Here is a 22,576-nt window from a genome sequence, read left to right on the forward strand (position 1 = left end):
AACCTCTGCCTCCTGGTTCAAGCAATTCTCCTGCCTCAGCCTCCTGAGTAGCTGGGATTACAGGCACATGCCAACACACCTGGCTAATTTTTTATGTTTTTAGTAGAGATGGGGTTTCACCATGTTGGCCAGACTGGTCTCGAACTCTGGACCTCAAGTGATCTGCCCACTTCAGCCTCCCAAAGTGCTGGGATTACAGGCGTGAGCCACCACACCCGGCCCATTTAATTCTTTAGTGCTAAGATTTGTTTGGTCCTTTTTTATGATATCTATTTGTGTTGAATTTCTCATTGAAATCATGAATTGTTTTTCTGATTTCATTGAATTGTCTCTATTCTCTTGTATGTCACTGAGTTTCTTTAAAATTATTATTTAGATTTTTTTCTGAGATTTTGTATATTTCCTTATGATTGGGGTCTTTTACTGGAGAATTATCATTTCTTGGAAGGTGTCATATTTCCTTGCTTTTTCATGTTTGATGTGTCCCTATGTTGATTTCTATGCATCTGGTGGAACAGTTGACTCTCCCAATTTTATGGAGTAGGTTTCATAGGGAAAGACTTGGGTCTTGGGGTAGCAATTAGGTGGGGTGCCTTGGCTTTGATGCTAGGTGGATGCAATAGTGTAGTCCTCATGCAATTTCTTCAGCTGCAACCCATACTGGTGATATTTGCAAGTGTCTCTGTGGCCTAAGGTGAGAGAGTTTGTGGCACTGTTGGCATGGTTTTTCTGAGTGTGGTCTCACCAGGCTGCTTCTTAGGTCAGGGTCTGCATGTACACACAAGTGGGTCAGCTAGTTTCAAGTCTGGCTCACTGGGGTTGGGGCCACAGTGCTGTCACTCTAACCAGGAGCATGGGCTCATGGCTGCTGGGCTGGTCTGGGAGGCATACCTGCCAGGGGCAGGCTCAGCAGGCTGTTTTTCTCAGGTCCAAGGCACAGGTGTGCAGCCGCTCAGCTGGCCTGGGGGTGTATCTGCCAGGAGCTGGCCTGAGCCAGCTGGCCCTGAGTGCTGGCACATACACTGACCTGAGGGTGGGTCAGCTCCTCAGTGGTTTGGAAGCTTCTCCTGCTTAAGGGTGTGTCTGCCCTGTGTGGTACTGCCAGACTGCTTTTCTACCTAGAAGTGTGCATGGCAGGAGTTAGTTTTCCTGTTGTGCAGGACTCGAATCACAGCTGATCCTGAGCCCAGGCTCCAAGCAGTCAGGGTCATGACATTGTAGACACCAGCCACCTGTGTGATCTTGGTGGAATGAAGATGGAGCCCAAGGGCTAGAGAGGTGCAGTGTCTTCTGGCCCCCAGAACAGAGTATACTCCAGAAGTGGCTCTGGCCTTTGGGTGGCACTAAGCTGTGGCAGCTTGGCTCACAAGTGTGGGCGGGCATGCTCACCTTGTTCTCCTAATCTGGAGCAAAGCAGCTGTGTGAAGTTTTGGCAGCTCTCCAAACTAGGCTCCAGGCTTGGGAGTACTGTGGGTACTCTTGTAGTAAGGATTGTAGGTGTTTGCAGTGGCAGTGAGGGCTGATGAGGCTCTTCTGCTTCTTTTTCCCACAACAGGAAGTCCCTCCTGACTCCAGTCCAATCTGGGCTTGGGTAGCGGGGCAGCTGGGTGCCTCCATTCTGCCTTCTTGGACTTCTTTTTTTTTTTTCTTTCTTTCTTTTTGAGACGGGGACTCACTCTGTCACCCGGGCTGGAGTGCAATAGCACGATCTCAGCTCACCACAATCTCCGCCTCATGGGTTCAAGTGATTCTCCTGCTGCAGCCTCCCAAGTAGCTGGGATTATAGGCATGCACCACCACGCCTGGCTAATTTTGAATTTTAGTAGAGATGGGGTTTCTCCATGTCGGTCAGGCTGGTCTCGAACTCCTGACCTCAGGTGATCCGCCCGCCTCTGCCTCCCAAAGTGCTGGGATTACAGGTGTGCGCCACCACGCCCGGCCTATAATTTTCAACACTTCTATAAAGTATTATATGAAGCTGCTTTAGACAAGAGAGGTCTATGGTGGAATTTGAATGGCTAAAACTTAACTCCTTAATAGGCCAGGCTGTATTAGGTACCAATAGATTATTCTACTATGTATATCTCTGCTCAATTATTTGTCTTTGTCAACAAACAAAAATGAGACATAGAAATTTCATATACCACATTCTTTTCATTTGGAAGAAAGGCTATTCGGAATGGATGTTAAATTTTACAAAGTTTTTATTATCTTAGTAACATTACAATCCTTGAATGAGAGAAAAGTAAAAGGATAATTTATAAGTTAAAATGCAAATGGTAGTTGGTCTGCAGTTCATTGTTTCTCACTAGTGGCTAGTTTGAAACATGGGGTGACTGAAAAATAGTGAAGCTGCTTTACCTGAACTATTAATTAAGACACTAATTTTGGTCAAACTTAGTACTAGGCATTAATAGAACTAAGAAACTGTGAAAGAAATGGAAGATATTGAGATCCTTTTCTAATTCTTTAGAAAGATGTACATGATACAATTACAGAACAGAATAAAGGAAATGATCTGATTAATGCTGTAATGAAATATTTGTGAATTATGAAAATTAAAGATATAAAAGATGCATATGGCTTACTGGCAGATTATTTATTTGGTCCATTTGTAGAGCGCCCCAAGTATGAGAATTGCTTTTATGTCTTTATAGTTTAAGGAAGCTATTTGCAGCTACATTTAGAATTAGCTTTCTCTTCTCTGTACTCAACTACTGATCCTAGGTTTTCTCCTTTTCTTTTGTCAGATAATGTTATTGCAGACTCAGTTTCCCCAACTTTATTTGAGAGTGTGTAGAACATGTCAGTAGGCTGTACTGTGCTGTGTACAACTTTCAAAATCCTGAAGTCCTATTTATGACTTCTTGATTGTGTTTGTCCTCATTTGTGAATTTGCATTAGTAATAGTACTCTGACTGGGCACACTTGGCTCATATCTGTAATCCCAGCACTTTGGGAGGCCTAGTCAGGAAGATCTCTTGAGCCCAGGAGTTCAAGACCAGCCTGGGCAACATAGTGAGACCCTGTCTGGGCAAAAAAAAAATTTTTTTAATTAGCTGGTGTGGTGCCGCATGCCTGTAGTCTCAGCTACTTGGGAGTCTGAGGTGGAGGGATTGCTTGAGCCTAGGAGTTGGAGGCTGCAGTGACCTATGATTGCACCACTGCACTCTAGCTTGGGTGACAGAGCAAGACTCTGTCTCTAAAAAAATAAGAATAATAATAATCAAATTATAATAGTACCCAATTAAAATACAAAGGAGCTATGAAATGGGGTTTGTAAAAATGATCTAGGCAATATCTTATGAAATTTAAAGTACTATGAAAATATTATATGAGAGTAGTTTATGCACAGTTTATCATAATTGCTCAGAATCTTTTCAAGAAAAATTCTCCTGTCTGGTGATTCATATATATTTTTATTGTTGGGTTTTTTTTCTGTTTTTGTTTTTGTTTTGTTTTGTTTTGTTTTGAGTCGGGGTCTTGCTATGTTGCCCAGGCTGGTCTTAAACTCCTGGGCTCAAGCAATCTTCCTGCCTCAGCCTCTTGAGTAGCTGGAATTATAGGCACAGGCCACCATGCTTGCTTGGCTCATATATATTTTCTATGTATAAGATTGTCACTCTTTTTTTTATACCATACATATATACACATTTATATCCTGAATCTCAAATGAGTTAATCTCAGAACTGTAGAAATTCAACCCTAGCTTCAATCTCAGAAGACCAATGGAGTTTTTGTTGGTTTGTTTTGTTTTGAGACAGAGTGTCGCTCTGTTGTTCAGGCTGGAGTGCAGTTGCACGATCTCGGCTCACTGCAGTCTCCACCTCCCGGGTTCAAGCCACTCTCCTGCCTCAGCCTCCGGAGTAGTTGGGATTACAGGTGCCCGCCATTACGCCCAGCTAATTTTTGTATTTTCAGTAGAGACAGGATTTCACCATGTTGACCAGGCTGGTCTCGAACTCCTGACCTCAGATGATCCACCTACCTCAGCCTCTCAAAGTGCTGGGATTACAGGCATGAGCCACCGTGCCCGGCCTAAAGTATTATTTTTATTGCACTGCCCTGTTCATTTTGGCTGATGTAGTTAGAATTACATGTAATAATGAGGTGACTGTTTTTTTGTTTTTTGTTTGGTTTTTTTTTTTTTTTGACCACCACGCCTGGCTAATTTTTGTATTTTTAGTAGCGACAGGGTCTCACCATGTTGGCCAGTCTGGTCTCACTTTCCTGACCTCAGGTGATCAGCCTGCCTTGGCCTCCCAAAGTGCTGCGATTATAGTTGTGACCCACCACACCTGGCCCGATTTTGGATATAGGTTATCATCTCCCTGTTATTTGACATTTAATATAATTTTACATTTGCTTTTCTTATGGTCACTTTTGGGTCCATTTACTAAAGTAAATTTTGAAAAGTGAATTACTATAAATTTTAGATTTCAAAATCACTTTCAAAATATACTAGAAAATTGCCATCTGTCTAAATTTATTTTAGAATAATTAAAACAGAAGTATGAGATAACTTCCTGAAGGAAAACAGCACCAATAGAACCTAATGCTTTTTCCCCAAGGTAATTTTAGATTTGCGCTTATGCTAAGAGTTTAGATCTAAACCCAAATTGCCTGTCTTGGATTAGCCTGAAAGATCCTCAGGACCCTGGTTGCATTTGGGAGCTATTCCAGGACATTAGTTAGGTGTATTTTTCCTGGGCTGGACTTAGGACAAGCTTTGCATGTCCATGAGCTTTACATATCCATGTCCAACTAATAGTATTCCTGACACGAAGTGAAATAGATATAAACATCTTAGCTGACCCTGGAACCACATGGTTTCTTGGTGTCTTTGGACTAGAGATTGACTCTAAATCTCCCATGACTAATCCAAATTCATTTTGCATTGTATTCAGACCAATTTCTATAGTTTTCCTAGAACTTAATGGGTCTCATTAAGTGATTTGAACTTACTTGATTTCTCAAAAAGACTTTTTTTCTTTATCAGTTTATATAGTTATTTTCAGCCTGCTTACATGTCACTTTAGGTGATATGAAAATATAAAAACTTTAGGTATCTTAAGGAAGGACATTCTTATTAGATGTTGAATCTTACTCATATAGAATTAAAATTACCTCAGTGGAAGAGGGGTAGAGTTTCACTTCTCATAGGCTTGATTTTTTTTTTTTTTTTTTTTTTGAGATGGAGCTTTGTTCTTATTGCCCAGGCTGGAGTGCAGTGGTGCAATCTCAGCTCACCACAACCTCCGCCTCCCAAGTTCAAGTGATTCTCCTGCCTCAGCTTCCTGAGTAGCTGGGATTACAGGCATGTATCACCATGCCCGGCTAATTTTGTATTTTCAGTAGAGACGGGGTTTCTCCATGTTGGCCAGGCTGGTCTTGAACTCCCAACCTCAGGTGATCTGCCTGCCTTGGCTTCCCAAAGTTCTGGGATTACAGGCGTGAGCCACCACGCCCAGCCCGCTTGATCTTTAAAAATTGGCCAGGTGTGGGCTGTGCACAGTGGCTCACCCCTGTAATCCCAGCACTTTGGGAGGCCAAGGCGGGCGGATCACCTGATGCCAGAAGTTCGAGACCAGCCTGACCAACATGGTGAAATCCCATCTCTACTAAAAGTACAGAAATTAACTGGGTGTGGTGGCGGGCACCTGTAGTCCCAACTACTCTGGAGGCTGAGGCAGGGAGAATCACTTAAACCCAGGGGGCGGAGGTTGCAGCGAGCCAAGATTGCATTATTGCTCTCCAGCCTGGGTGACACAGCAAGACAACACCCCCCCCCGCAAAAAAAAATTGGCCAGGTGTGGTGGCTTACACCTGTAATCCAAGCACTTTGGGAGGCCAAGGCAGATGGATCACTTGAGCTCAGGAGTTCGAGACCAGCCTGGGCAACATGGTGACACCCCATCTCTACAAAAAATGCAAAAATCAGCCAGGTGTGTGGTGCATGCTGTAGTCCCAGCTACTCAGGAGGCTGAGGTGGGAGGATCACTTGAGCCTGGAAAGCAGAGGTTGCAGTAAGCCAAGATCGCACCACTATACTTCAGCCTGGGTGACACGGTGACCCTGTCTCAAAAAAAAAAAAAGGAAAAAATTAGAGAAATCATAAAACATTACTAAATATCTTTGTATGTCTTTACTTATAGGAAGATATAATAATCCTAGTATTTAATAGAATTTATGGAAAACAACAAAATGCATGAAAATTTGGAGTTTTTCAGTGAACAATTATGTGCCAGTAATTTTTTCCTGTAATCCTGTATCTAGATTCTGGCAAGAAATAGATGGCATACTCAAAGGGACTTGGAGAGAATTTAATGTAAGGAATTTTTTACAGATGTATGGGCAGAGTTAAGAAAGCCAATGGGACCAGCAACAGAGGGAGCCATTCCTACCATGAGTCCTGAAAGGGGAGTTGAAGTGGGTGTAAACAGAACTTGATGAGGGTAGTAGCTGAGAGAGAGGCCACAAGAAGGGAGCTGTGGCCAGGATAGTGGAATGTAGCCGTCACCAGCGCCACAGTCCTCAGCGGGGAAGCAAGGATAATCATTACCCAGCCCTCTCTTTCCTCTAACCCTCTGATTGTCTGTTGGTGCCATCCATTGAGCAGATCTAACCACAAATCAGAAAGCAAGGAAGCCCAGATGGTGCAATCTGTATAAATTAGCCTTCCAGAGCATACAGCACACCAAAGAAGGGGCAGGGATAAACCTACCAGGAGAGACTGTTCTGCAGTTTCTGAGTAGGGTAGCTTAAGTGTCATTCATTGTTATTCAGAATTGTTCATTTTTCATATAAGTTGCGCAGACCTGGTCAACATCTGTGTTCTTCCTATAAATTAGAATTTGAGATGTTAAATCTCACAGCATGCATCTGTATTGATATTTTACATAATTGCATTTTAATTTTTTCTCCCCCTTCTCCAGATTACAATTCCTAGACCTTCTGTGGCATCTACACAGTCAACTTCAGGAAGCTTTCATTATGGTCAGCAGCCAGAGAAGAAAGATCTTCAGCCCATGGAGCCCACTGTGGAACTTTACTCTCCAAGGGAAAACTTCTCTGGCTTGGCTGTGACAGAGGGTGAACCTCCTAGTGGAGGAAGCAGAACAGATTTGGGGCTTCAGATAGATCACATTGGTCATGACGTGTTACCCAACATTAGAGAAAGTAACAAATCTCAAGACCTGGGACCAAAAGAACTTCCTGATCATAACAGACTAGTTGTGAGAGAATTTGAAAATCTCCCTGGGGAAACTGAAGAGAAAAGCATCCTTTTAGAGTCAGATAATGAAGATGAGAAATTAAGTAGAGGGCAGCATTGTATGGAGATCTCCTCTCTCCCAGGAGATTTGGTAATTGTGGAAAAGGATCACTCAGCTACTACTGAACCTCTTCATGTGACAAAAACACAGACTTTTAGTGTGGTGCCAAATCAAGACAAAAATAATGAGATAATGAAGCTTCTGACAGTTGGAACTTCAGAAATTTCTCCCAGAGACATTGACCCACATGTTGAAGGTCAGATAGGCCAGGTGGCAGAAATACAAAAAAATAAGGTATCTAAGGATGATGACATCATGAGTGAAGACTTGCCGGGTCATCAAGGAGACCTCTCTACTTTTTTGCACCAAGAGGGTAAGAGAGAGAAAATTACCCCTAGAAATGGAGAACTATTTCATTGTGTTTCAGAGAATGAACATGGTGCCCCAACCCGGAAGGATATGGTTAGGTCATCCTTTGTAACTAGACACAGCCGAATCCCTGTTTTGGCACAAGAGATCGACTCAACTTTGGAATCATCCTCTTCGGTTTCTGCAAAAGAAAAGCTCCTCCAAAAGAAAGCTTATCAGCCAGACCTAGTCAAGCTTCTGGTGGAAAAAAGACAATTCAAGTCCTTCCTTGGCGACCTCTCAAGTGCCTCTGATAAATTGCTAGAGGAGAAACTAGCTACTGTTCCTGCTACCTTTTGTGAGGAGGAAGTGCTCACTCCCTTTTCAAGACTGACAGTAGATTCTCACCTGAGTAGGTCAGCTGAAGATAGCTTTCTGTCACCCATCATCTCCCAGTCTAGAAAGAGCAAAATTCCAAGGCCAGTTTCATGGGTCAACACAGATCAAGTCAATAGCTCAACTTCATCTCAGTTCTTTCCTCGGCCACCACCAGGAAAGCCACCCACGAGGCCTGGAGTAGAAGCCAGGTAATGCTGTGTGCTCTCCCTGTGTTAAGTGTGTGACACCATTTCTAGATCTGCTTTATTGTACTCCACCAATGGCATCATTTCTGTGTTACCCTCTTCTCAGTATCTTTCTTTCCTGCCTTTCCCAGGCCTTACAGCCTAGTGCAGTGGAAGTAATCAGATTGATCCAGGTTAATCATTTTATTTTTTCCAATTTATTGTGGTAAAATGCACATAACATAAAATTTAGCATCTTGACTTTTTGTTTGTTTGTTTTTGAGACAGAATCTCACTCTGTCACGCAGGCTGGAGTGGAGTGGCTCAATCTCAGCTCACTGCAGCCTCTGCCTCCCGGGTTCAAGAGATTCTCTCGTGCCTCAGCCACCCGAGTAGCTAGGATTACAGGCACCTGCCACCACATCAGGCTAATTTTTTTTTTTTTTTTAAACTAGAGACAGGGTTTCGCTATGTTGGACAGGCTGGTCTCAAACTCCTAGCCCCAAGTGAACCACCTGCGTCGGCCTCCCAAAGTGCTGGGATTACAGGCTTGAGCCACTGTGCCCAGCTGTGTCTTTTTTAAGTGTACAGTTCAGTGGTATTAAGTACATTCACATTGTTGTGTTACACTTAAGTTCTAAAGTTATAACATTGATTTGGATTTATATGAGCTTAACTTCAATATCATGCAATAACTCTGCTCCTTTCAGTCTCCGTCTCCACTCCTTTCAGTTGTTGATGTTACAGAATTACATCTTTATACATTGTGTGTTCAAACACATAAACTAATACTTTTTTAAATGCATTAATATCTTAAATTACGTAAAAAACAAAATGTGGAGTTACAAACCAATGTTAGAAAAAGAAAGTATTGGTCTCCTAAATAATGCAGAAAACAAAAAGTGGAGTTATAGACTTCTTACAAAAATACTAGCTTTTATAATTGTCCATGTGTTTGCCTTTATTAAGATATTTATTTCTTCATATGGCTTCAAGTTCCTGTGTGGCATCCTTTCATTTCAACCTACAGGACTCCCTTTAGCATTTCTTGCAAGGCAGGTCTGGTGGTAACAAACTCCCTTAGCTTTTATTTGAGAATGTCTTAATTTCTCCCTCATTTTTGAAGGACAGTTTTGTCAGATACAAGATTCTTTTTTTTTTTTTTGAGATGGAGTCTCGCTCTGTACCCCAGGCTGGAGCATAGTGGCTGGATCTCAGCTCACTGCAAGCTCCGCCTCCCGGGTTTACGCCATTCTCCTGCCTCAGCCTCCCGAGTAGCTGGGACTACAGGCGCCCGCCACCTCGCCCGGCTAGTTTTTTGTATTTTTTTTTAGTAGAGACGGGGTTTTAGTTGACAGTTCTTGTAGTATTTTAAAAGAAGTACTTTAAAGTACTAAAGTACTTCCAGCCTCCAGTGTTTCTGGTGAGAAGTGTTCTGATAATTTTTTTGAGAATCTCAAGATTCTCTGTCTTTGTCTTTTGACAGTTTGATTATAATGTGTCTCATTGTGGGTCTCTGAGTTCATCCTACTTCGAGTTTGTTGAACTTCTGGGATGTTGTATGTTCATGTCTCTTACGACTTTTGGGGAGTCTGCAGCCTTTTTTTTTTTTTTTTCTTTTTAAGTATTCTCTCTGCCTCTTACTCTCTTCTCCTTCTGGAACTCCCACAGTGTGCATGCAGGTCTGCTTGATGGCCCCACAGGCCCTTTACTCTCTGTTTACTTTTCTTTATTCCTTTTTTTCCTGTACCTCAGACTCAATACTTTCCATTGTCCTGTCTTCAAGTTTGCTGTGTTTTTTCTTCTGCCTGCTCAGATCTGCTTTTGAATTCCTCTAGTGAATTTTTTATTTTAGTGATTGTACTTTTCAGTTCCATTTTTTTTGGTTCTTGTTAGGTTTTCTGTCTCTTATTGATATTTCCATTTTGTTCACACGTTGTTTTCTTGACTTTCTCCGTGTCTTTCTTTAGTTCTTCAAGCATCCTTAAGACAGTTGTTTCAAAATCTTTGTCTAGTAGATTTGCCATCAGGTCTTTTTCAGATACAATTTCTGTTGATTTTTTTTTCCTTTGAATGGACCATGCCTTCCTGTTTCTGTGTATGTTTTTTTTTATTTTTTTTTTGTTGAAAATTGGATATTTGAATCTAATAATATGGTAACTCTGAAAATAAGATTTTCCCCTTTCCTCAGGATTTGCTGGGGGTTGTTTTTGTTTCTTTTTGTTTTTGAGACAGGGTCTCACTCTGTCACCCAGGCTGGAGTGCAGTGGAATAATCATGACTCATTGCAGCCTCTAACTCCTGGGCTCAAGTGATCCTCCTGCCTCAGCCTCCTGAGTAGCTGGAACTACAGGTGCATGCCAGCACACCTAGCTAATTTGTTTGTTTTTTGATGGTTGTAGACTGTCTCTGTGCTGAGGACCACCCTGAGATGTAAACCTAAGGTCTCAGACCTTTTCTAAGCCTGTATTTTTTTCTGGCTAAGCATAATAGCTTTCTGATTTCCCCAGTATATGTGGTTGGTTTTGAATACACAAGTCTTTAATATCTGGCTCTGAAGAAGGGAAAAAAGAAAAATGAGGGAAGGAAAAAAAGAGCACTGGCCCTTTCAGTCCCCTAGCAGTTACTTCAGCCAGAGGAGAACCAGTTTGTAACAATAGGGAAAAATGTAAGAATGACTACCCACCTCTTTCTCTGCTCTTCTGTGATCAGAACCAGCTATGAGTAATCAGAGCACAGATTCCCAGTAATTGGAGGACAGGGTTCTTTTTGCCCACCTGCTTCTTGTAAGCTGTGTGCAAACTGCTCCAGAAATAAGTGCACAACTGCCTGCCACAGGGCCAGGAATGGGGGATGTGCTAAGATCTGAAATAGACTAAAATTAACTGTTATTGACAGTCCAAGCCTTCTCCTGGAAGTTGCAAGCCTTCGGTAGACTCCAGATTTCCAAGATAATTACATCAGACAGATTCTGCCAATGGAGTTGCCTAGGTGGGGAGGCAGATTCCTAGTGCTTCAAATATGATGTCAAATGCTAGTGAAGAACACATGGTCCATGATTTGATAAATGGACCCTGGTAACAGTGCTGTTTATCTTGGTTATAATGAATTAAACCAAAAAAATCCTATAGAAGATTTCCATAGGTCTGATGGTATGTACAACCAGACATAGTAAAGACACTGCTTTAGTATCTACTGCATGCTATACTTTTTATTTAAATATTATCATGATATATTTGACCACAGAATGTTTCTATTTTGAGGAAGAGGGGAAAATATCGGGAGGTGGTAAACCAGTGAAGAGTGCTTTCCAGGGCCAAATGTGGTGGCTCACACCTGTAATCCCAGCACTTTGGGAGGCTGAGGTAGGCAGATTGCTTGAACCCAGAAGTTTGAGACCAGCCTGGGCAACATGGTGAAACCTCATCTCTATAAGAATTAGCCAGGCATGGTGCTACACAGCTGTATTCCCAGCTACTCGGGAGGCTGAGGCGGGAGGATCGTTTTATGAGTTGTTGGCTGTCTTCATGTCAAAACATTCTATTGGGTTACTGTTGTTGTTGTTGTTGTTTTGAGATGGAATCTTGCTGTGGCCCAGGCAGGAGTGCAGTGGTGCAGTCCTGGCTCACTGCAACCTCTGCCTCTCAAGTTCAAGTGATTCTCCTGCCGAGTAGCTGGGATTACAGGCACCGCCACCATGTCCAGCTAATTTTTTGTATTTTAGTAGAGACAGGGTTTTGCCATGTTGGCCAGGCTGATCTCAAACTCCTGACCTCAAGCTGTCCACCCACCTCAACCCCCCAAAGTGCTGGAATTACAGATATGAGCCACCGCACCCGGCCTGGGTTACTTTCTGTAACTAACCCCCTTCTCTACAAATTATATCAAAGATATTTTATCCTAGTCTGAATTTAACTTGGGTTGTAGTGCCTTTTGTTTGATACAAAAGTTTAGTGTTCATGGAACTGAATTTTTTTTATTAATTGTGTTTTATATCATGCGTAGGAAGGTCCTTCAAACCTAATATTTTTTTAAAAGGTAGTAATTTCCTGTACCTTTAGAGTTTTGTGCTTTGTGTATAAATGTATTGTCTATCTAAAGTTTATCATTATATATGATGTGAAGTTTTTTTCCAAGTAGTTAGTGATATCTTAATACTAATTTCCCATAGAAACATGGGAAATGTTTTTTGGATTCAATGCTCTGTTCCATTCATTTGTCTATTCCTTTGCTGTATACTTTCTATTAGCATAATTTTATTATTACAGGGGCCCTAGGGTCCTTCTCACTACATAATTTGGCATTGCCACTAAAATATATCGTAGACTGCTGTATAGCAGACCCCTGGCCCCAGGGCTGCACGGCAGGAGGTGAGCACTACTGCCTGAGCTCCGCCTCCTCTCAGATCAGCAGTGGCATCACATTCCCATAGGAGCGCGAACCCTGTTGTGAACTCCACATGGGAGGGATCTAGGTTGTGTGCTCCTTATGAGAATCTAACTAATGCCTGATGATCTGGGGTGGAACAGTTTCATCCCAAAACCATCCTTGCCCCTCCTCCCCCCGTCGTGGAAAAAAATTGTCTTCCACGAAACTGGTCCTTGGTGCTAAAAAGGTTGGGGACCACTGCGTTATAGTTCATAAAGACACTTTTATATGTTCCATTTTCTTTGATTCTTAGGCCAAATCAGAAAGACATTTAGGACAAGAAACACATTTGCTGTTCATATGAATACTCTTAGAATTCTGAGGCCCAGGGGCCAGGCGCTATGGTTCATGCTTGTAATCCCAGCACTTTGGGAGGCTGAGACAGGAGGATTGCTAGAGCCCAGGAGTTTGAGACCAGCCTGGGCAATGTGGCAAAACTGTCTCTACAAAAAATACAAAAATTAGCCAGGTGTGCACTACAGGTGCACTACAGGTACAGCTTGAGGCCCAAGCTCAGTTGCCAGTGTGAGGGGGTGGGGGGCAGTCAGTTCCAGCATCCACCCTCCTTAATCCCAGGCTATTAACAGGAGTACAAACTGAGCTCCACAGAAGCCAATGACTACTCTTTTCTCTTGGAAATTATTAAATGAGTGGAATGTACATTTATCTATAGTTCCTCCTGTTGCTTAGTGTAGTTCATGTTGAAGACTTAGGGGTGACAGAGCCTTGGCAGAAAAAAAAAAATTAAAAAAAAACCACTTACGTTGTGGGATTTTGTGTTTGTAGGATTCCTGTCCTAGCATCCTTACACAATATAGTTTACTCTCTGTCTTATGTGCTAACATGCTAGAGACAATTAATTAAATTCATCTGAAAATTAGCAGAGTAAAACATGGCGTAGGAGGAAAGGAACTAATATCATTTAAGGGCTTCTTCATGGTAGATGTTCGTCTAAGTACTTGGGTCACTGCCCTTGGTCTGTTCAGTGACCCTATGAGACAGACAGTATTCCCATTGAAAGCAGGGAAAGATTAAAGAATTTCTCCAGGGTCATACAACTAGTATATAGTAGAGTAACCCTGTATCCTGTTAGTCTATTTTCTGATTTCTACACATTCACATTATGATTTTGGGACATTCTGACTTTTTAGGCACACTTGAAATGAATTAAAATAAAAATATATTTTCTCTGTTCTTTTAAGGCTACGCAGATACAAAGTCCTAGGGAGTAGTAACTCCGACTCAGACCTTTTCTCCCGCCTGGCCCAAATTCTTCAAAATGGATCTCAGAAACCCCGGAGCACTACTCAGTCCAAGAGTCCAGGATCTCCTCACAATCCAAAAACACCACCCAAGAGTCCAGTTGTCCCTCGCAGGAGTCCCAGTGCCTCTCCTCGAAGCTCATCCTTGCCTCGCACGTCTAGTTCCTCACCATCTAGGGCTGGACGGCCCCACCATGACCAGAGGAGTTCATCCCCACATCTGGGGAGAAGCAAGTCACCTCCCAGCCACTCAGGATCTTCCTCCTCCAGGAGGTCCTGCCAACAGGAGCATTGCAAACCCAGCAAGAATGGCCTGAAAGGATCCGGCAGCCTTCACCACCACTCAGCCAGCACTAAAACCCCCCCAGGGAAGACTAAGCCAGCCAGTAAACTCAGCAGATAGGAGCCAGGCGGCATCTCTTTGAAAGGTGTGAGATCTTCCTCCTAAACCTGATGCATGTGTGTCCCTGTACTGTCTACTTAAAAAAATCAGTGTTGATCTTCTCTTGCAAAAGAAAGTAATATGATCAATTATTTATAAGAAGACATAAATACATGATAAGGAATTACCTAAGGCAGGCAGCAAGCAGATTAGGAATCAATGTCTTTGTACAAGAAGGAAAAACAGAGCAAAAATCCAAGGGGGAGAAACTCATTAAAATGAGCTCTCATTTTTTAAGCTGCCTTTGAAACAAAAGAGTTGAGGATAGGAGATAGAATGGAATTTTAGGGGGGTTGCGTAATTTTTTTAAGCCTCAACTCAAAGATTATATAGCAAAAGTGAAACTTCTTGTTTGATATTTTCATTCAAAACTTTCCCCCCCTGGAGAGTCATTGGTCAGATATTAGATTTTGTAAGAAGTCTGTTGCCAGGGAGCCAGTACTCATGTATATTTGGCTTGTGTGTTTATTTCGTGTATTGAGAATGAACACCTTTCCTTTGCCTCATTCCCAGTACCCTCCCTGGAGTTCAGATGTTTTTTTTAAAGTTTAGTATGTCTCATCTGATTCAGTCTCTCTGCTTTTATTTTATGGTCCTAATTGTACTATCAAATCCAATTACTTTTTTTCAGGTCCCTGATTTTGGTTTTTTTTTAGAGTAACAGGTCTTAACCTACTACGTTTTTATTATGAAAAATAAGAAACTTAGGTAAAGGAAAGAAAAGTCTAACTAGAGCTACTTTGCAGGCTTTAGTGTTTAGGGAGAGAAAGTAAGTGTGGGGTAATAGCCTTCAAGATAGAAGATGCCCCTTCCTCCCTGTTAAGTGTCCTCCTTTAGAAACTTGAGAAGGAAACTGGCCAGAGTGAGCTGCTTCCTTGAGTCTTCTGGGCTCCAGCTATCTGTGGTATCAGCCTCCAGGACGATACAAGGGAAGCAATGCTTTGGAATGTGACTTGAGATTTAGAAATCAATTAGATATATTACTGAGGCTTAGAATCCTCAAACTTTGTATTTTCTACATTTAGCCAATAAGGAATTAATATCTGGGGAAAAATTTAGGCTAAATATTTCTTTTTTAATGTTTTATTACCTGCTTCTCCTGTGTTTTAGTTCAATATTTGGGCTTCTTGGCCTGATTTTCATATAATCTCAATTCATGAAGCTGTAAAGAGAAAGATACTTGTTCTAATCTCACTCTTCTAATAGGAATCAGGCAAAAAGTCTACCAGACTTTTAAAATGGGCTCTTTTATACTCTCTAGGTGTTTTGTGTTGTAAAGACCTTATTAAGGTCAGGTAGATTGGTCTGCTTGCTGTTGAAATTTGCCTTCTAGCAAACATCTGTGCTTTCTGTTTGACCTTGTGTTTGCTGCCAAACCTAACACAGTTGAATTGGGAAACAAAAAAAAAGAAAGAAATACATTTCCTCCCCAAGTGAACATCTTCTAATGCTGCATCAAAGCTGCCCTGAAGCTGCACTGAACTTCTCTTGTTCTTTGTCTATGTTGAGCTTTTTAAAAAAACAAACTCAGAACACCATTGAGGCATATAACGTCTCTTATAAGAAATGTAGCATAGTGTGGAATCTTAATTTCTCTCCAGTTTCAAACACTACAGAGGAATGCAATAGATAAGACATATTTGCTGTTTATCTAAAGCAACTGTAATATTGGAAGTCCAGTCCTTCTGTATTATATTGTATAATAGTTGCTGTAACACTACTTGCATGTCTTCATGGTAAATTATATAAATATTTATAAATATATAGAGAGACATATCCTTATATAGACTCATTCTTTGTCATTCTCCATTTGTAATTTCGAGATCACAGATGGCGAAATTCCTTTTCTATTGTGTGCCTCATGTATACTTGGGCCTTGCCTATCTTCATTTTCTGAAAATATGTTCTTGGCATGTGACACCTCAGAGTCTTCTTGCCTTCCCTGTGTACAATGCAAGGGTTGGCAGTATTTAACAAGCCAAGATAGGTTCTTTAATTTAATTTTCATTTCAAAAAGATTTTAATAGGGAAAAACTTACGGGGACATGCTTGTAATACTGGTTCAAAGATTTGTCACGTTAATCACATAGTTCTCTCCTTATAGTTACAGTGGATAAACTGGGATGATAATGATGAGTCTGACAGATTTTAGAAACATTTCTTAAAAATTGCCATTCTACTTTCCTCTTTTCATCTCATTTTTTTTGCAGGGGGTTGGGGGAATAATGAAGAAATTATCATATTTCTGTTGCTAAAAGTAGCTAGCTTTAAATCCTGACCCCTTTAGTCAGAAATATGCTAGTAGTAATCATTGGAAAAGCTGATGAGGCTACAACTGTGGTATGTGTGTGAGATTTTATTTCTTACTGGCATTTCTCTGCCGGCGTTTGGAACTGACAGCGATGGGAACGTGGCAACTGAATGTTTTCTCTCTTTCTTGGTTCCTTCCATTTTTATCTCAGCTTTTCTAGTGTGTTGTCCCCTTTTCTAAATGGCCTTGATGAACTCATCAAGATCCAGAGAGAAACAGTCTCATCGTGTAAGAATATGTTATTTTGCATGTAGAGGAAAGAATTAACCAAAGACGTTTCTGCTCTGATACTTTCAAAAGAAAACATAATTATATCATAGGTGGTATCAGTAGGTCCGCTTATAAGTACCGTCCTATGTAGACATTTACTTTTTGGTTTTTACAAGCATAGTTTGTACTTTTAGATGTCTGTCAGGCGAAAAATAGAAGTTGGCAGCCCTGAGCAAGCACCTGTGACGCAGGGATTTTTATTTTTGTTTTAAAGTATGATACAGAGAATGAGGTTTTTGGTTTGATTCGGTTTGGTTGTGTTTTTTAGTTCTTTATTTTTTATTTGGGGGTTCTCTTAGTGATGGCATATTTCAGGTTTCAGTGACATAGATCAAGTAATTTTAAACTGATTTGGTTATTCTACCTAAGATGAGGGACATGGCTATTAAGGTCAAGCCAAACTATGCTAAAAGTAGTATAGGGCAGCAGTTAAAATTATCTTTTGAAAATCAAGTACTGCCTGGTTTCTTCTGCCACAATAGAATAGCCGGTTACCTAGTCAGTCACGGTTGCCCTCGCCTTCCCTTGTTAGTCCCTGGAAGTACTTGAGTGGAACAGAAGGTAGAATTAGCAACAGCTCAATCACTTTAGGTAGCATTTCTCCTGAATTCTGCTGCCAAATCCCCAGGGTCTATGGATTGGTTGAAATAGTAAAATCATACATTGTGATTTCTTGCACAGCATAGAGGCATTTAATTTTAGTGGATAGTGAACAAAGAAGGAAAACTGGGTCATATAAAATTTAACCTTAAAACACAGATTATAAATGTCTTTGAATGTTAAGCCCTAGGCAGACAGGTACTCTCATTCTTAACTCTGGTATGCAAGCTGGCCTTGCTGACAGTGGCGCAGTTACATTAACTGTTTTCTAAGTTGCATGTTGTGACGTGAATGTTTTTTGTAGAAGTTGCCAAGTTAATCGAGTCCTACATAAGTAGCAAAATGGTAATTGACACCCACTGTAGTCATTACTCACTTTATATTATTTGCTTTCAAACACTAAAGCCTCGGCTGCTAATTCAGCACTTAGGTGTGCAGCGTCTCCTTCTCTTGACTCCTAGCCATGATGGGAACTTGAGGTTCTTCAGCATCATCAGAGATTTCTTCCAGGCCACATATTTTTTATGCTAATATTTCTATAGTTGCATTCAGTCTACAAGGAGAAAGTGTACATTGGTGCATGTTTTACAAACTCAGACACAGATAGCTAAAACCGTAATTAGTTTTTCTATACCCAAGAGCTTTGAATTAAAAACAGACGCTTTATTTTTCCCAAGAGCAGACAATTCTACATTCTAACATGACATTAGGAATTGGTGATAGGAGAAGCAGAATTCAGAACGATTTAGTGAGACTCAGGGAAAAAATGCATTTTCCCCTGGCTGTTTGAAAATTTATTTATTTGTAGATAAGTCTAGATTTAGTCTTGAAGATCAAAGTTTTTTATACATTAAAAACATATTCCTTTATATTGATCAAAACATGGCATATGTTAGACTTCTGTCATGTTTATGTATTTTGGAATTAAGTTGTTTGCATTCACTTTCAAAATCTGCCCATTTCTGTTTATGTGCACTTACCACAGATGTGTGGGGACTTTGCCTCAGGGGAGAGGTACTTTAGCACCTGTGTCACTGAGGAGATGGAGTGGTTGACAAGTACTGTTGCACTGTGTAACTTGGGGTTTGGCTCTGTAGACAATATATTAGCAGAATGATACCACATGAAAGTATTACAGGATTAAGGCATGTAACTTCTATGGTAGTCCTTATGTATCAGCATATACCCAAGTTCAGAAACCACAGGTGCATTTTTAGACCTTTACTTAGAGAACTAAAGGCAGTTCCAACCATCAGCCCATATGGGGGGATTAATGCATGAAAACCCTAAGAGGCTGTTGGGACATTCCACTTCCCTGTCCTCACCCAGTGGAACTCTGGTGTGTGACTTGAGATAAGGAAGTAGATGGAAACTTAGCCTGTCATTGAGTATTCTTAATATTTTGGCCTTCCCTCTGGAATTATGAGAAGTTTAACAAAGTCTCAGGAACCTTCAGAGTCCATTACCCACACTGCTAGAAAAACTGTAGGAGGCACATGGGGAATTCCTGTAGTTCTTAGGTAAGCCCAGGACACGGCACAGGGATCCCCAGCCACATAAAGGGGAGTCTGGATGCTGCACACCGCAGTTCTGAGAAATCCCTGACTGAACGTGGAATTATGACAGTAAAGTTTTGGCCCTTTAGTTTTCTAGAGCAGCTCACAGAAATTTTAAAAAGAAAAACAAGGCCAGGCGCAGTGGCTCAACGCCTGTAATCCCAGCACTTTGGGACGCTGAGGCGGGCAGATCACGAGGTGAGGAGATCGAGACCATCCTGGCTAACAGGGTGAAACCCCGTCTCTACTGAAAATACAAAAAATTAGCCAGGTGTGGTGGCGGGCGCCCATAGTCCCAGCTACTCAGGAGGCTGAGGCAGGAGAATCACTTGAACCCGGGAGGCGGAGGATTACAGTGAGCCAAGATCACATCACTGCACTCCAGCCTGGGCGACAGAGCAAGACTCCGTCTCAAAAAAAAAAAAAAAAAAAGAAAAACAAAAATAAAGTTTATGCTCATTAAGACGTCTTCTAATTCAGTTGTGATTGTCTGCTCCTACTTAAAAAAATATGTAAGCTTAATGTTTAATTATTCCCTTTCAGCAAATTTGGATCAGAAAATTAAAGTATGTGACAAGATCAGGTCACCCTGAATTTCCACACAATCTCAAGACACTGAATAGCAAAAAAGTAACATAACTCAGTAATGAGTAGCGTATTGCCTTAGACTTTGCTGGATCTTTGGTCTTAAGGTAACATGTAAAAGTAGTGGAGCCTTTCCTTTCATGGCCTTGTGCAACGTAACGGTTTTCTGCCTCCTCTTCAGCTGGGAGCGTTAGTGGTAGTATGGGCACAGAATGTATGTGCACTGGCGATGCTGACCATGCCTCCCAGGTACCCTGGCTCTGGGTCCCTTGACCTAGGGAACAAGAGTGGATGAGGCAGGTCTTTGAGCCCATGTGACTATAGAATTTGCTGATGACATAATTTTACAATTACAATGGATAGGAATTTTACCTCTCTTTTTATTAGTTTAATATTATTCAATATTATGTACATAAGTGTTCACTCGCCTAATTAAAAACATTGAGTAAACCAAGTTTTTATATAGACTACCCTTGCCATAGAATGCTCTTTTTCTCTAATAATATGCAGTTTAAATCCTGAGGAATCCATGCGCAGCATTTCACCACATCTGGACTCTGTGGGCATTCTTCACTCGCCTACGAGGGGTAGACAAGGCTACCAGAACTTGAATTTGACTTATTGTAGGGAGCTACCCAGGAAGGGGAAAGCCCTTGGGACTTTTTCCAAAACAATGTTCTCTTTGAACTATTCATCAGACAAAGTAGTCCACTGAGGTGAGAAAGCTTTCGGAAATACAAAGGTGGGAAGATAAAGGGAACCCTGGCCCACTTGGGGCTTTGAAATTGGATTGGGTGGACTGAATAAACACAGCCTAGATGACCTGGGCTTGTGCCTCGCTTACTTCTCCCTGATACATAGTTCCTGGTCCACCTTCTGACCCTTTTTCTAAAATAGCCAGTGTCTATTTCACTAGGCCATTTACTTACAAGTTCCCAGCTTTTAGGAAAAAAAGAGGGAGGGGGGAGCGTCTAGTTTTGAATTAGATATACATCTTAGAAGTAATGAGCTATTGGCAGCTGTTAAATCAGATTCAGCCACAAACCAGAATTCTTTCTTGTTGAACAAGACCAATGAGTTAGATGACTTTAATAATTCCACTTTTCTCTCCCTCTCTTCTCCTCTTCCTGAAATCAGAGAGATGAGAAACTACTCTTTGAAATACCTCCAGAGGTGTTTCATTGTGTTCCTTTCCTTCCAAGCAGCTCCCTTTATACGATTTTGCTCAGGCAACCAAGGACAGAGTATTGGCAGAAACCTGGAGTGCTTTTGTATAGGCCACCTGTACAGAAAAGTGTAATTATTTATTTAATTTTCCCATTTGTATCATATTAAAGCTTTGTACAGTGTTTTAAGTTCTGTTTTAAAATTATTTTGTATTTTATTTTTATACCCTAGTAATAAAATATTCATTCCGCATGCAAAATCTAGTTCTATTTGTGTGATGGTCTGGATTTCAAAAGTGGAAAATATTATTTTTCTAATTTAATAAAGTTATTGAATACACCAGATGTTACAAGATCAACTGGGAGCAGACAGTGTTACTGTAAATGCAGTACCACATCTAGAAGTTCCCTGGAAAAAGCAGCCCAGGACTGAATAGAAACTAGGCGTTCAGTGTCCCTGCAGGTGAAAACCAGGGTGCACGGATGTTAGGAGATGTTTTCCTCCAATAAAAGTAAAATATTAAAAACTCCTTTTTAGTCCATTCTTCTGTCTGGCTGGAGGTACTTTTTACTTCTCCGTAGGAAATATCCCTTCTACCACTAGAGAGATTCCTGCACCCCCACCCTCATCTTTCCACCTTTAACCTTCCTTTGAACCAGAGGAACTCTCAGGAGGCATTCACAAGGGCACTGCCTCACCCCTCCTGGTTTGGTTTGACCTGGAATGTTAGTGCCATCTGGTTTTCTCCGCCTGGATTCCCTTGCTTGATTTCTCACTAAACAGCAACCTCCAAAATGCTCTCTCGGGTTTTTTTGTTTTGTTTTTGAGATGGAGTCTCGCTCTGTCACCCAGGCTGGAGTGCAGTGGCATGATCTTGGCTCACTGCAACCTCCGCCTCCCAGGTTCAAGCAATTCTCCTGCCTCAGCCTCCTGTAGCTGGGATTACAGGCGCGAGCTACCACGCCCAGTTAAATTTGGTATTTTTAGTAGAGACATGGTTTCACCATGTTGGCCAGGATGCTCTCTATCTCTTGACCTCATGATCCGCCCACCTTGGCCTCCCATTGCACCCCAGCCTGGGGGCGACAGAGCGAGACTCCATCTCAAAATAAAATTAAAGTAAAGGAGATTAAAACAAATTACTCAGGCTGGGCGTGGTGGCCCACGCCTGTAATCCCAGCACTTTGGATCTGCTGCCCCCTCTGCGCCAAAACATTAGCTGGGCTGTAGCCCTAGGGAGGCTGAGTTGGGAGGATTGCTTGAGCCCAGGAGGCCAAGGCTGTGGTGAGCCCTGCTCACGCCACTGCACTCCAGCCTGGGCAACAGAGCAAGACCCTGTCTCAAAAACAAAACAAAACAAAACAAAAAACAAAAAAGGAAAAAAAACCCTCAAGCTCCCAGAAGCTAACCATGATATACTTACTGACATCTAAACTGCAAAATAGTTGAAGTATTAACCTCATGTAAACCCATTTAAGTAAATAAAGCTACATACAAGAGATTCTGTGTGCACGGTGGCCCGAGGCACTTTAAGGGTTGTGGCTTGGAGATTATTAAGAACCTCCTAGAAATAATTCTGTCCTAAATGGTCAATCAGTTGATGGTGAGCGCTGAAAAGCCGATAGGTACTGCTCGGCCAAGGGATTGAAAAATCGGCCTTTGAGAAAAAGTCAAAATGAAAGATTGGATTAACTTTATAATTTCTCTGGGGTGGTGCCAGTTGGATCTAGGAAACTTAAACTCTTGAAGGAATGTGCTTAGAGCAGAAGA

At 41.5% G+C, this 22,576-nt stretch overlaps 2 protein-coding genes and 1 long non-coding RNA gene across 4 annotated transcripts in view; 2 read left to right on the top strand and 1 right to left on the bottom strand.

Annotated features, from left to right (window-relative positions):
- The window catches only part of TTBK2 (tau tubulin kinase 2), a 175,728-nt gene extending 159,619 nt beyond the window's left edge, over nucleotides 1-16,109 (top strand). For both annotated transcript variants that reach the window (XM_011989224.1, XM_011989225.1), the window contains 2 exons: nucleotides 6,936-8,209; nucleotides 13,816-16,109. In XM_011989224.1, the coding sequence (XP_011844614.1) occupies nucleotides 6,936-8,209; nucleotides 13,816-14,278 (1,737 nt within the window). In that variant the 3' untranslated portion in view covers nucleotides 14,279-16,109. The remainder of the gene's footprint in view (nucleotides 1-6,935; nucleotides 8,210-13,815) is intronic.
- A 743-nt stretch (nucleotides 16,110-16,852) lies between these two features.
- Nucleotides 16,853-21,321, bottom strand: LOC105546134. Its single transcript, XR_001007047.1, has 2 exons — nucleotides 18,479-21,321; nucleotides 16,853-18,051 (listed from the first exon to the last, which is right to left on the bottom strand). It is a non-coding gene; the product is annotated as an uncharacterized LOC105546134 (long non-coding RNA).
- A 1,160-nt stretch (nucleotides 21,322-22,481) lies between these two features.
- CDAN1 (codanin 1) overlaps nucleotides 22,482-22,576 on the top strand; it is a 13,338-nt gene continuing 13,243 nt past the window's right edge. The window contains exon 1 of the mRNA XM_011989334.1: nucleotides 22,482-22,519. Coding sequence (XP_011844724.1) covers nucleotides 22,482-22,519 — 38 coding nt within the window. The remainder of the gene's footprint in view (nucleotides 22,520-22,576) is intronic.

Source organism: Mandrillus leucophaeus, unplaced genomic scaffold (genome assembly GCF_000951045.1).
Source record: "Mandrillus leucophaeus isolate KB7577 unplaced genomic scaffold, Mleu.le_1.0 Scaffold35, whole genome shotgun sequence".
Lineage (NCBI taxonomy): Eukaryota > Metazoa > Chordata > Mammalia > Primates > Cercopithecidae > Mandrillus > Mandrillus leucophaeus.